Raw genomic sequence first — 15198 nt, forward strand, 5'->3', positions numbered from 1 at the left:
CTGGACATGAGGAAGGAGTAGGAAATTTTCTGGTGAATACAGAATAGCAAAGAGCAGCAGGTCTGCAGGAATGACTAATTTTTTTTCTGTGCATGTTTAATGGCATATTCTTATATTTTGAGTAGGTAATTGGATAATCAGCATTTATAGCTGGATTCCTACTAGTTTGACTCTCAGTAATAAGAACTGTCAAAGATTCAAGAATCTGAAAGTTGATGATAAATATCCATGTGTATCACCATCAATGACTGAAAGTCAGTCAGCATCCACAGAATTGGGACAGATGAACTTAATGGACAAAGATGTATATTGTAGTTGTGTTTTCCTTAGGGAATGATACTCTCCATGACCTATGTGAGTAACAGCTGCCAGAAAACAAAGAGAGAAAGGAACGTATTAAAGAAGCACAGCAAATTCAGTTCTAGAGTGCCTCTGCTTGACTTCATGTTATATTCCGACTTCCAAAAAATCATTTTCTGGCAAAATGTGCTTTGTGTTTCCTCCTCTCTTTCTGCCTGCAACCAAACAGAATCCCTTTTCGCAGGGAATTTTTGTGTTCTTCCTTTAACAAAAGCAACATAAAAATAACAAAAAGAAGTAAGAGAAAGAGCGTTTTTTGTGTAGGCTAGTATTTAAAGTAAACTTGAGAGTGAGTACCAGGATTATATTTAGAATTTAGGGACTAGATGAGAAAACTATATAGAAATCTAAAGATTGCTGACTCAAACACAATGTGGTTTCTTTGCTTTATTTTCACAGCTCTGAATTCATAACTATTAGTTATATTTATATGCACTATAACTTTAGAAAGCACCTTCCCAAACCAAATATTAAGTGATTTCTTATAGTTTCTATGACTTTATTATAGAATTGACTTTCCAAATGTTCATAACAATTATTGAGAGTTTTCTACATAGTATCATCTCAGCTGTGTCCACATGAGCTATCTATCACCTTGCGTTAATGAATAATGATTCACTAGGAATATTAGTTTTGGCATTTAAAGTGATTTATAGCTAATGCAGATAGAACGAGACTACTCTTGAACATTAATGTCCAAGCATCTTAAAATTACACATAAGGCTTTCATAATCTGACTCTGCCCCAGCCACCATCTTTAGCCCTTTTCCCTGTGTGCCCTTTCTCTGGCATTACTGAACTGCTGGTAAAGACCTACTCACTCATCGTTCTGTTGTAGGCAAATACACATTCACTCTTGCAGGCCTTACTCCCTATCTTGTTGCTTCCTGGCACACTGTCACCCTTTCCTGCCCCCTACCCCTTTTATTTATTTTATTTTATTTATTTATTTATTATTTATTATTTATATTTATTTTATTTTTTTATTATTATACTTCAAGTTCTAGGGTACATGTGCATAATGTGCAGGTTTGTTACATATGTATACTTGTGCCATGTTGGTGTGCTGCACCCATCAACTCGTCAGCACCCATCAACTCATCACTTACATCAGGTATAACTCCCAATGCAATCCCACCCCCTCCCCTTCCCAGTGATAGCATGAAGGGCTGTTGAATTTTGTCAAAGGCTTTTTCTGCATCTATTGACATAATCATGTGGTTTTTGTCTTTGGTTCTGTTTATATGCTGGATTACATTTATTGATATGCATTTGTTGAACCAGCCTTGCATCCCAGGGATGAAGCCCACTTGATCATGGTGGATAAGCTTTTTGACGTGCTGCTGGATCCGGTTTGCCAGTATTTTATTGAGGATTTTTGCATCAATGTTCATCAGGGATATTCGTCTAAAATTCTGTTTTTTTGTTGTGTCTCTGCCAGGCTTTGGTATCAAGATGATGTTGGCCTCATAAAATGAGTTAGGGAGGATTCCCTCTTTTTCTATTGATTGGAATAGTTTCAGAAGGAATGGTACCAGCTCCTCCTTGTACCTCTGGTAGAATTCAGCTGTGAATCCATCTGGTCCTGGACTTTTTTTGGTTGGTAGGCTATTAACTATTGCCTCAATTTCAGAGCCTGCTATTGGTCTACTCAGGGATTCAGCTTATTCCTGGTTTAGTCTTGGGAGTGTGTAAGTGTCCAGGAAATTATCCATTTCTTCTAGATTTTCTAGTTGATTTGCGTAGAGGTGTTTATAGTATTCTCTGATGGTAGTTTGTATTTCTGTGAGGTCAGTGGTGATATCCCCTTTATCATTTTTTATTGCATCTATTTGATTCTTCTCTCTTTTCTTCTTTATTAATCTTGCTAGTAGTCTATCAATTTTGTTGATCTTTTCAAAAAACCAACTCCTGGATTCATTGATTTTTTGGAGGGTTTTTTGTGTCTCTATCTCCTTCAGTTCGGCTCTGATCTTAGTTATTTGTTGCCTTCTGCTAGCTTTTGAATGTGTTTGCTGTTGCTTCTCTAGTTCCTTTAATTGTGATGTTAGAGTGTCCATTTTAGATCTTTCCAGCTTTCTCTTGTGGGCATTTAGTGCTATAAAATTCCCTCTACACACTGCTTTAAATGTGTCCCAGAGATTCTGTGTGTTGTATCTTTGTTCTCATTGGTTTCAAAGAACATCTTTATTTCTGCTTTCATTTCGTTATGTACCCAGTAGTCATTCAGGAGCAGGTTATTCAGTTTCCATGTAGTTGAGCAGTTTTGATTGAGTTTCTTAGTCCTGAGTTCTAGTTTGATTTCACTGTGGTCTGAGAGACAGTTTGTTATAATTTCTGTTCTTTTACATTTGCTGAGGAGTGCTTTACTTCCAATTTTGTGGTCAGTTTTGGAATAAGTGTGATGTGGTGCTGAGAGGAATGTATATTACGTTGATTTGGGGTGGAGAGTTCTGTAGATGTCTATTAGGTCTGCCTGCTGCAGAGATGAGTTCAATTCCTGGATATCTTTGTTAACTTTCTGTCTCGTTGATCTATCTAATGTTGACAGTAGGGTGTTAAAGTCTCCCATTATTATTGTATTGGAGTCTAAGTCTCTTTGTAAGTCTCTAAGGACTTGCTTTATGAATCTGGGTGCTCCTGTATTGGGTGCATATATATTTAGGATAGTTAGCTCTTCCTGGTGAATTGATCCCTTTATCATTATGTAATGTCCTTCTTTGTCTCTTTTGATCTTTGATGGTTTAAAGTCTGTTTTATCAGAGACTAGGATTGCAACCCCTGCTTTTTTTTGTTCTCCATTTGCTTGGTAGATCTTCCTCCATCCCTTTATTTTGAGCCTATGTATGTCTCTGCATGTGAGATGGGTCTCCTGAATACAGCAAACTGATGGGTCCTGACTCTTTATCCAGTTTGCCAGTCTGTGTCTTTTCATTGGAGCATTTAGTCCATTTACATTTAAGGTTAATATTGTTATGTGTGAACTTGATCCTGCCATTATGATATTAACTGGTTATTTTGCTTGTTAGTTGATGCAGTTTCTTCCTAGCCTCGATGGTCTTTACATTTTGGCATGTTTTTGCAATGGCTGGTACTGGTTGTGCCTTTCCATGTTTAGTGCTTCCTTCAGGGTCTCTTGTAAGGCAGGTCTGGTGGTGATAAAATCTCTAAGCATTTGCTTATCTGTAAAGGATTTTATTTCTCCTTCACTTATGAACCTTAGTTTGGCTGGATATGAAATTCTGGGTTTAAAATTCTTTTCTTTAAGAATGTTGAATATTGGCCCCCACTCTCTTCTGGCTTGTAGAGTTTTTGCCGAGAGATCTGCTGTTAGTCTGATTGGCTTCCCTTTGTGGGTAACCTGACCTTTCTCTCTGGCTGCCCTTAAGATTTTTTACTTCATTTCAACTTTGGTGAATCTGGCAATTATGTGTCTTGGAGTTGCTCTTCTGGAGGAGTATCTTTGTGGCATTCTCTGTATTTCCTGAATTTGAATGTTGTCCTGCCCTACTAGGTTGGGGAAGTTCTCCTGGATGATATCCTGAAGAGTGTTTTCCAACTTGGTTCCATTTTCTCCCTCACTTTCAGGCACCCCAATCAGATGTAGATTTGGTCTTTTTAACTAATCCCGTACTTCTTGCAGGCTTTGTTCATTTCTTTTTCTTCTTTTTTCTTTAGATTTCTCTTCTCGCTTCATTTCATTCATTTGATCCTCAATCGCTCATACTCTTTCTTCCAGTTGATCGAGGTGGTTACTGAAGCTTGTGCATTTGTCACATATTTCTCATATCATGGTTTTCATCTCTGTCAGTTCATTTATGGCCTTCTCTGCATTAATTGTTCTAGTTATCAATTCTCCCACTCTTTTTTCAAGATTTTTAGTTTCTTTGCGCTGGGTATATAATTCCTCCTTTAGCTCTGAGAAGTTTGATGGACTGAAGCCTTCTCTCAACTCGTCAAAGTCATTCTCCGTCCAGCTTTGATCCGTTGCTGGCGATGAGCTGCGTTCCTTTGTGGGGGGAGATGCGCTCTTATTTTTTGAATTTCCAGCTTTTCTGCCCTGCTTTTTCCCAATCTTTGTGGTTTTATCTGTCTGTGGTCTTTGATGATGGTGACGTACTGATGGGGTTTTGGTGTGGCTGTCCTTCCTGTTTGTTAGTTTTCCTTCTAACAGTCAGGACACTCAGCTGTAGGTCTGTTGGAGATTGCTTGAGGTCCACTCCAGACCCCATTTGCCTGGGTGTCAGCAGCAGAGTTTGCAGAAGATAGAATATTGCTGAACAGCGAGTGTACCTGTCTGATTCTTGCTTTGGAAGATTCCTCTCAGGGGTGTACTCCACCGTGTGAGGTGTGGGGTGTCAGTCTGCCCCTAGTAGGGGATGTTTCCCAGTTAGGCTACTCAGGGTTCAGGGACCCACTTGAGCAGGCAGTCTGTCTGTTCTCAGATCTCAACCTCCATGTTGGGAGATCCACTGCTCTCTTCAAAGCTGTCAGACAGAGTTGTTTGTGTCTGCAGAGGTTTCTGCTGCTTTGTTGTTGTTGTTGTTGATTAGCTGTGCCCTGTCCGCAGAGGTGGAGTCTACAGAGACAGGCAGGGCTCCTTGAGCTGCTGTGAGCTCCACCCAGTTCCATCTTCCCAGGGCTTTGTTTACCTACTTAAGCCTCAGCAATGTCGGGCGCCCTTCCTCTGGCCTCGCTGCTGCCTTGCCGTTAGATCGCAGACTGCTGTGCTAGCAATGAGAAAGGCTCCCTGGGTGGGCGTGGGACCCTCCCGGCCAGGTGTGGGATATAATCTCCTGGTGTGCCCGTTTGCTAAGACCCTTGGTACAGTGCAGTATTGGGGTGGGAGTTACCCGATTTTCCATGTGTTGTGTGTCTCAGTTCCCCTGGCTAGGAAAAGAGATTCCCTTCCCCCTTGCGCTTCCCAGGTGAGGTGATGCCTTGCTTCTGCTTCAGCTCTTGCTGGTCGGGCTGCAGCAGCTGACCAGCACCGATTGTCCGGCACTCCCTAGTGAGATGAACCCAGTACCTCAGTTGAAAATGCAGAAATCACCTGTCTTCTGTGTCGCTCGCGCTGGGAGCTGGAGACTGGAGCTGTTCCTATTCAGCCATCTTGCTCTGCCCCCCCCCACCCCTTTTAATCTGGCTAGCCTCAAAATTTAAGTCTCTGTGTGGGCATGATTTCTGGAAAAGCCATCCCTGAAATGCTTTATTTTCGTTCTTGTTAAACACTAATGCTGGTATGTATGTAACAGGATTCAATGAAAAATTGCTGAGTAAAATACTGTTTATACCAAGGTGATGTGCACGACAGTCTTGGAGCAGAGGGGATAGACGTGGAACAATAATGTACAGTTCAGGCAGTAAAGGTGCAGTAGAAAAATCAGTAAAGTACAAAGGCAGCCTCAAAGAAAGAGTTACCTGTTTATTGGGGAAAGACATGTAGAGTCAAGAAAGACTTCACATTGGATTGTTTTAAAAGAGTTTTAAAAATTGTCAGAATAGTGGAGGGAAACATTTTAGATATTAGGAAGACATTGTACACTAATAAATGTATCAGCAGTGATTTTGGAAATCATTTATAAGGTACTATTAGGCAGTGGAGAACAATATACCATGTTACCTTGTATGTTTCTACTGTATTTTGAAGTTGTGTTTCCGGTAGTTTTGTTCATTTATGTTTGGTGGATGAATTTGTGAGCAAATGTTTGACCTGTTTGTATGTCTTTGATCTGGTGACATGACCAAGTGGTTTGTTGAAGTTTTGGAGAATTATTTCTTAAGTAACTATTTCATGAAAGATTAAGCTTCATTTAAACGCTCCATTTATGAAATAAAATGAAATGTAGTTTTTAATTGTTCTAAGTGGTTCATTTTAACTGAATGTATGGATTTCTCTTCAGAACAAGACTTAAATCTGACATCAGAGGAAGAGCCACAAAGGCTTAAAGGAGGTGAAAATAGCCAGCATGAGGCATGTAAAATTTTAAATGCACATTTCTGGTTTAATGTTGTTTTCTTTGTTTTAATAATATTAGTTCAAATAGAATTGCCTTTCAGACTAGGCTTTGAGAATCAATAGATTCTTTTTTTTAAAGAATATTTTAATAGATTCTTAAAGTTTACTTTAATAAGTGTAGCAACCTCATTAATAGAAGAATCGCCGGGCGCAGTGGCTCAAGCCTGTAATCCCAGCACTTTAGGAGGCCCAGACGGGCGGATCACGAGGTCAGGAGATGGAGACCATCCTGGCTAACACGGTGAAACCCCGTCTCTACTAAAAAATACAAAAAACTAGGCGGGCGAGGTGGCGGGCACCTGTAGTCCCAGCTACTCAGAGGCTGAGGCAGGAGAATGGCGTAAACCCGGGAGGCGGAGCTTACAGTGAGCTGAGAACTGGCCACTGCACTCCAGCTCGGGTGACAGAGCAAGACTCTGTCTCAAAAAAAAAAAAAAAAAAAAAGAAGTATCAATAGATTCTAATTTAATATTTGCTATTTAACTTAAACATTATAACCCACTATTAAATTTAAAATGTTCTTATTTAAAATATTCTTACCTGCTTTCTTGACTAGCTTATAGCTAATTTTTCCCTTTGGAATAGAGGCAAAAAAAAAAAAAAAAAAAAAAAAAATCCAGAACTTTGTTCTTTTATTTATTTATTTATTTTGTTTGTTTGTTTGTTTGAGACAGAGTCTTGCTCTGTCCCCCAGGCTGGAGTGCAGTGGTGCGATCTCTGCTCACTGCAAGTGCTGCCTCCCGGCTTCACGCCATCCTCCCGCCTCAGCCTCCCGAGTAACCGGGACTACAGGTGCCCTGCCACCACGCCCGGCTAATTTTTTTTGTGTTTTTAGTAGAGACAAGGTTTCACCATGTTAGCCAGGATGGTCTCGATCTCCTGACTTCGTGATCTGCCCGCCTCGGCCTCCCAAAGTGCTGGGATTACAGGTGTGAGCCACCGCGCCCGTCCTGTACTTTTATTTTTACAACATCTTAGCATGATAAAGAAAGTAACATCGGCCGGGCGAGGTGGCTCACGCCTGTAATCCCAGCACTTTGGGAGGCTGAGGCGGGCGGATCACAAGGTCAGGAGATGGAGACCATGGCTAACATGGTGAAACCCTGTCTCTACTAAAAATACAAAAAATTAGCCAGGTGTGGTGGCGGGTGCCTGTCGTCCCAGCTGCTCAGGAGGCTGAGGCAGGAGAATGGCGTGAACCCGGGAGGCAGAGCTTGCAGTGAACAGAGATCGTGCCACTGCACTCCAGCCTGGGCCACAGAACGAGACTCTGTTTCAAAAAAAAAAAAAAAAAAAAAGTAACATCAATTATTGGATAATATTATTAAGCAATTGAAGTTATGAACAGTATAACAGTGTTGGTCCCTGAGCTGGATTCATAGTAAAGAAGTAATCATGGCCAGTGATTGAAAATCTGCAGTTTCATATTGCCAATCACTGATGCCAAGGTTAAAGATGCATTCTGCCTTGTGGTCTGTCATTGACCTCAGGGTTTCTGTTCAGAGAGAGAACCAGATCATGAAAGCAACCCAAATGCCTATTACAAGAATCATATTTTGCAGAATGGGGCTTTTGATGTTAGTGTACAAACACAATAACATTTTACTTATTTCAGTTGCAGAAAATCAGTGCATATTATTTAAAAATTTTTATCCACTGTCCTATCATTAGTACACATTAGAATATATTAGAACTGGACTTTAGCAGATAGTCTAGATACATAACACTAACATACTACAGTATATAATTTCAATTAAAATTTAAGAATTTGCATTTCTTTCTGTTTGATGTTGATTTCAGCTCCTACTAATTTTAAGTGTGCCTATATGCCAGTTAGTAATCTTTTATTTTTATTGTTATTTATTTTATATTTCTAATTTTTTATTCTTTTTATTTTTTATTTATTTTTTTTATTATACTTTAAGTTCTAGGGTACATGTGCATAACGTGCAGGTTTGTTACATAAGTATACTTGTGCCATGTTGGTGTGCTGCACCCATCAACTCGTCAGTACCCATCAATTCGTCATTTATATCAGGTATAACTCCCAATGCAATCCCTCCCCCCACCACCCTCCCCATGATAGGCCCCGATGTGTGATGTTCCCCTTCCCGAGTCCAAGTGATGTCATTGTTCAGTTCCCACCTATGAGTGAGAACATGTGGTGTTTGGTTTTCTCTTCTTGTGATAGTTTGCTAAGAATGATGGTTTCCAGCTGCATCCATGTCCCTACAAAGGACGCAAACTCATCCTTTTTTATGGCTGCATAGTATTCCATGGTGTATATGTGCCACATTTTCTTAATCCAGTCTGTCACAGATGGACATTTGGGTTGATTCCAAGACTTTGCTATTGTGAATAGTGCCGCAATAAACATGCATGTGCATGTGTCTTTATAGCAGCATGATTTATAATCCTTTGGGTATATACCCAGTAGTGGGATGGCTGGGTCATATGGTACATCTAGTTCTAGATCCTTGAGGAATCGCCATACTGTTTTCCATAATGGTTGAACTAGTTTACAATCCCACCAACAGTGTAAAAGGTTCCTATTTCTCCACATCCTCTCCAGCACCTGTTGTTTCCTGACTTTTGAATGATTGCCATTCTAACTGGTGTGAGATGGTATCTCATTGTGGTTTTGATTTGCATCTCTCTGATGGCCAGTGATGATGAGCATTTTTTCATGTGTCTGTTGGCTGTATGAATGTCTTCTTTTGAGAAATGTCTGTTCATATCCTTTGCCCACTTTTTGATGGGGTTGTTTGCTTTTTTCTTGTAAATTTGTTTGAGTTCTTTGTAGGTTCTGGATATTAGCCCTTTGTCAGATGAGTAGATTGCAAACATTTTCTCTCATTCTGTAGGTTGCCTGTTCACTCTGATGGTAGTTTCTTTTGCTGTGCAGAAGCTCTTTAGTTTAATTAGATCCCATTTGTCAATTTTGGCTTTTGTTGCTGTTGCTTTTGGTGTTTTAGACATGAAGTCCTTGCCCATGCCTATGTCCTGAATGGTACTACCTAGGTTTTCTTCTAGGGTTTTTATGGTATTAGGTCTGACATTTAAGTCTCTAATCCATCTTGAATTAATTTTCGTATAAGGGGTAAGGAAAGGATCCAGTTTCAGCTTTCTACTTATGGCTAGCCAATTTTCCCAGCACCATTTATTAAATAGGGAATCCTTTCCCCATTTCTTGTTTCTCTCAGGTTTGTCAAAGATCAGATGGCTGTAGATGTGTGGTATTATTTCTGAGGAGTCTGTTCTATTCCATTGGTCTATATCTCTGTTTTGGTACCAGTACCATGCTGTTTTGGTTACTGTAGCCTTGTGGTATGGTTTGAAGTCAGCTAGCGTGATGCCTCCAGCTTTGTTCTTATGACTTAGGATTGTCTTGGCAATGCGGGCTCTTTTTTGGTTCCATATGAACTTTAAAGCAGTTTTTTCCAATTCTGTGAAGAAACTCATTGGTAGCTTGATGGGGATGGCATTGAATCTATAAATAACCTTGGGCAATATGGCCATTTTCACGATATTGATTCTTCCTATCCATGAGCATGGTATGTTCTTCCATTTGTTAGTTTCCTCTTTTATTTCACTGAGCAGTGGTTTGTAGTTCTCCTTGAAGAGGTCCTTTACATCCCTTGTAAGTTGGATTCCTAGGTATTTTATTCTCTTTGAAGCAATTGTGAATGGAAGTTCATTCATGATTTGGCTCTCTGTTTGTCTGCTACTGGTGTATAAGAATGCTTGTGATTTTTGCACATTAATTTTGTATACTGAGACTTTGCTGAAGTTGCTTATCAGCTTAAGGAGATTTTGGGGTGAGACAATGGTGTTTTCTAAATATACAATCATGTCATCTGCAAACAGGGACAATTTGACTTCTTCTTTTCCTAACTGGATACCCTTGATTTCTTTCTCTTGCCTGATTGCCCTAGCCAGAACTTCCAAGACTATGTTGAATAGGAGTGGTGAGAGAGGGCATCCCTGTCTTGTGCCAGTTTTCAAAGGGAATTTTTCCAGTTTTTGCCCATTCAGTATGATATTGGCTGTGGGTTTGTCATAAATAGCTCTTATTATTTTGAGGTACGTTCCATCAATACCGAATTTATTGAGTGTTTTTAGCACGAAGGGCTGTTGAATTTTGTCAAAGACCTTTTCTGCATCTATTGACATAATCATGTGGTTTTTGTCTTTGGTTCTGTTTATATGCTGGATTACATTTATTAATTTGCATTTGTTGAACCAGCCTTGCATCCCAGGGATGAAGCCCACTTGATCATGGTGGATAAGCTTTCTGATGTGCTGCTAGATCCAGTTTGCCAGTATTTTATTGAGGATTTTTGCATCGATGTTCATCAGGGCTATTGGTCTAAAATTCTGTTTTTTTGTTGTGTCTCTGCCAGGCTTTGGTATCAAGATGATGTTGGCCTCATAAAATGAGTTAGGGGGGATTCCCTCTTTTTCTATTGATTGGAATAGTTTCAGAAGGAATGGTACCAGCTCCTCCTTGTACCTCTGGCAGAATTCAGCTGTGAATCCATCTGGTCCTGGACTTTTTTTGGTTGGTAGGCTATTAATTATTGCCTCAATTTCAGAGCCTGCTATTGGTCTATTCAGGGATTCAGCTTATTCCTGGTTTAGTCTTAGGAGAGTGTAAGTGTCCAGGAAATTATCCATTTCTTCTAGATTTTCTAGTAGATTTGCATAGAGGTGTTTATAGTATTCTCTGATGGTAGTTTGTATTTTTGTGAGGTCGGTGGTGATATCCCCTTTATCATTTTTTATTGCATCTATTTGATTCTTCTCTCTTTTCTTCTTTATTAATCTTGCTAGTGGTCTATCAATTTTGTTGATCTTTTCAAAAAATCAACTCCTGGATTCATTGATTTTTTGGAGGGTTTTTTGTGTCTCTATCTCCTTCAGTTCGGCTCTGATCTTAGTTATTTGTTGCCTTCTGCTAGCTTTTGAATGTGTTTGCTGTTGCTTCTCCAGTTCTTTTAATTGTGATGTTAGAGTGTCCATTTTAGGTCTTTCCAGCTTTCTCTTGTGGGCACTTAGTGCTATAAATTTCCCTCTACACACTGCTTTAAATGTGTCCCAGAGATTCTGGTATGTTGTATCTTTGTTCTCATTGGTTTCAAAGAACTTCTTTATTTCTGCCTTCATTTCGTTATGTACCCAGTAGTCATTCAGAAACAGGTTATTCAGTTTCCATGTAGTTGAGCGCTTTTGATTGAGTTTCTTAGTCCCGAGTTCTAGTTTGATTGCACTGTGGTCTGAGAGACACTTTGTTATAATTTCTGTTCTTATACATTTGCTGAGGAGTGCTTTACTTCCAATTTTGTGGTCAATTTTGGAATAAGTGTGATGTGGTGCTGAGAAGAATGTATGTTCTGTTGATTTGGGGTGGAGAGTTCTGTAGATGTCTGTTAGGTCTGCTTGCTGCAGAGATGAGTTCAATTCCTGGATATCCTTGTTAACTTTCTGTCTCGTTGATCTGTCTAATGTTGACAGCGCGGTGTTGAAGTCTCCCATTATTATTTTATGGGAGTCTAAGTCTCTTTGTAAGTCTCTAAGGACTTGCTTTATGAATCTGAGTGCTCCTGTATTGGTTGCATATATATTTAGGATAGTTAGCTCTTCCTGGTGAATTGATCCCTTTATCATTATGTAATGTCCTTCTTTGTCTCTTTTGATCTTTGATGGTTTAAAGTCTGTTTTATCAGAGACTAGGATTGCAACCCCTGCTTTTTTTTGTTCTCCATTTGCTTGGTAGATCTTCCTCCATCCCTTTATTTTGAGCCTATGTGTGTCTCTGCATGTGAGATGGGTCTCCTGTATACAGCAGACTGATGGTCTTGACTCTTTATCCAGTTTGCCAGTCTGTGTCTTTTAATTGGAGCATTTAGTCCATTTACATTTAAGGTTAATATTGTTATGTGTGAACTTGATCCTGCCATTATGATATTAACTGGTTATTTTCCTCATTAGTTGATGTAGTTTCTTCCTAGCCTCGATGGTCTTTACATTTTGGCATGTTTTTGCAATGGCTGGTACCGGTTGTGCCTTTCCATGTTTAGTGCTTCCTTCAAGGTCTCTTGTAAGGCAGGCCTGGTGGTGATGAAATCTCTAAACTTTTGCTTATCTGTAACGGATTTTATTTCTCCTTCACTTATGAAACTTAGTTTGGCTGGATATGAAATTCTGGGTTTAAAATTCTTTTCTTTAAGAATGTTGAATATTGGCCTCCACTCTCTTGTGGCTTGTAGAGTTTCTGCCAAGAGATCTGCTGTTAGTCTGATTGGCTTCCCTTTGTGGGTAACCTGACCTTTCTCTCTGGCTGCCCTTAAGATTTTTTCCTTCATTTCAACTTTGGTGAATCTGGCAATTATGTGTCTTGGAGTTGCTCTTCTCGAGGAGTATCTTTGTGGCGTTCTCTGTATTTCCTGAATTTGAATGTTGGCCTGCCCTACTAGGTTGGGGAAGTTCTCCTGGATGATATCCTGAAGAGTGTTTTCCAACTGTTCCATTTTCTCCCTCCCTTTCAGGCACTCCAATCAGACGTAGATTTGGTCTTTTTACATAATCCCATACTTCTTACAGGCTTTGTTCCTTTCTTTTTCTTCTTTTTTCTTTAGACTTCTCTTCTCACTTCATTTCATTCATTTGATCCTCAATCGCTGATACTTTTTCTTCCAGTTGATCGAGTCGGTTACTGAAGCTTGTGCATTTGTCACAGATTTATCGTGTCATGGTTTTCATCTCTGTCAGTTCATTTATGGCCTTCTCTGCATTAATTATTCTGGTTATCAATTCTTCCACTCTTTTTTCAAGATTTTAATTTTTTTGCGCTGGGCACGTAATTCCTCCTTTAGCTCTGAGACGTTTGATGGTCTGAAGCCTTCTGCTCTCATCTCGTCAAAGTCATTCTCCATCCAGCTTTGATCTGTTTCTGGCAATGAGCTGTGTTCCTTTGCAGGGGGATCTGCGCTCTTATTTTTTGAATTTCCAGCTTCTCTGCCCTGCTTTTTCCCAATCTTTGTGGTTTTATCTGCCTCTGGTCGTTGATGATGGTGACGTACTGATGGGGTTTTGGTGTGGCTGTCCTTCCTGTTTGTTAGTTTTCCTTCTAACAGTCAGGACACTCAGCTGTAGGTCTGTTGGAGATTGCTTGAGGTCCACTCCTGGCCCTGTTTGCCTGGGTGTCAGCAGCAGAAGCTGCAGAAGATAGAATACTGCTGAACAGCGAGTGTACCTGTCTGATTCTTGCTTTGGAAGCTTCCTCTCAGGGGTGTACTCCCCCGTGTGAGGTGTGGGGTATCGGTCTGCCCCTGGTGGAGGATGTCTCCCAGTTAGGTTACTCAGGGGTCAGAGACCCACTTGAGCAGGCAGTCTGTCTGTTCTCAGATCTCAACCTCCGTATTGGGAGATCCACTGCTGTCTTCAAAGCTGTCAGACAGAGTCGTTTGCTTCTGCAGAGGTTTCTGCTGCTTTTTTTTTTGTTGTTGTTGTTCTTGTTGTTTAGCTGTGCCCTGTCTCCAGAGGTGGAGTCTACAGAGACTGGCAGGCCTCCTTGAGCTGCTGTGAGCTCCATCCAGTTAGATCTTCCCAGGGCTTTGTTTACCTACTTAAGCCTCAGCAATGGTGGGTGCCCGTCCCCTAGCCTCGCTGCTGCCTTGCAGTTAGATTGCAGACTGCTGTGCTAGCAATGAGGAAGGCTCCGTGGGCATGGGACCCTCCCAGCCAGGTGTGGGATATAATCTCCTGGTGTGCCCGTTTGCTTAAAGTGCAGTATTGGGGTGGGAGTTACCCAATTTTCCAGGTGTTGTGTGTCTCAGTTCCCCTGGCTAGGAAAAGGGATTCCCTTCCCCCTTGCGCTTCCCAGGTGAGGGGATGCCTCGCCCTGCTTCAGCTCTGGCTGGTCGGGCTGCAACAGCTGACCAGCACCAATTGTCCGGCACTCCCTAGTGAAATAAACCCAGTACCTCAGTTGAAAATGCAGAAATCACCTGTTTTCTCTGTGGCTCACACTGGGAGCTGGAGACTGGAGCTGTTCCTATTCGGCCATCTTTCTCCGCCCCCCTACATTTATTTTTTTAAGACAGGGTCTCACTCTGTTGCCCAGGCTGGAGTACAGTTGCATGACCATGGCTCACTGCACCCTTGACTTTTTGGGCTCTAGTTATCCTCCCACTTCAGCCTCTGTACTAGCTGGGACCACAGGTGTGCAACATCACACCCAGCTAATTCAACTCTATGGACTAGAAAGTGAATAAGCATGACTGTGTTCCAAGGTACTTTACTTACAAAAACAGGTAGTGGGCTGGATTTGGCCCACAAGTACTAATTTACTGACTCTTGTGCTAAAAGGAAGGTGCTGCTAATGCAGTGACTTTTATTTGTAAAAGTACCCTGTATGCATGACATTATCTTTCCTCTGAAAAAAGAATATATTTCGGTATTCACTTCACCATATTTTTCAACGGTGACTTCATATAATTTTTATATTCATATAATTCATATAATTATACTTCATATAATTTTTAAAATTTCATTTATAAAATAAGATTATTTTCTGCATTTTTCCTATTTTATTTCTGTTAATAGAACTCACTATTTTACTATGATCAATTACTTTTTATACTTGATGAGTATCAGCTGTTGTAGAATTGGCTGGTTTTTATCAAGCAAGAAATACTCCCCTTAAAACTCTTAGTATTAGTCTTTATTTATAAACATGAACAAAATGATAATGAGCTTATGTAATCTAGAAATGTTCAAGGGGTCTTTTAGTTCTATAATTTTAAGAATGTGATATC

General features: G+C 40.3%; 1 protein-coding gene across 1 annotated transcript in view; it reads left to right on the plus strand.

Moving 5' to 3' along the window:
• LOC104665285 (POTE ankyrin domain family member A-like) overlaps positions 1-15198 on the plus strand; it is a 75349-nt gene that overhangs the window by 16701 nt on the left and 43450 nt on the right. The window contains 1 exon segment of the mRNA XM_030938153.1: positions 6264-6334. Coding sequence (XP_030794013.1) covers positions 6264-6334 — 71 coding nt within the window.

This window comes from Rhinopithecus roxellana, chromosome 9, assembly GCF_007565055.1.
Source record: "Rhinopithecus roxellana isolate Shanxi Qingling chromosome 9, ASM756505v1, whole genome shotgun sequence".
NCBI classification, from domain to species: Eukaryota; Metazoa; Chordata; class Mammalia; order Primates; family Cercopithecidae; genus Rhinopithecus; species Rhinopithecus roxellana.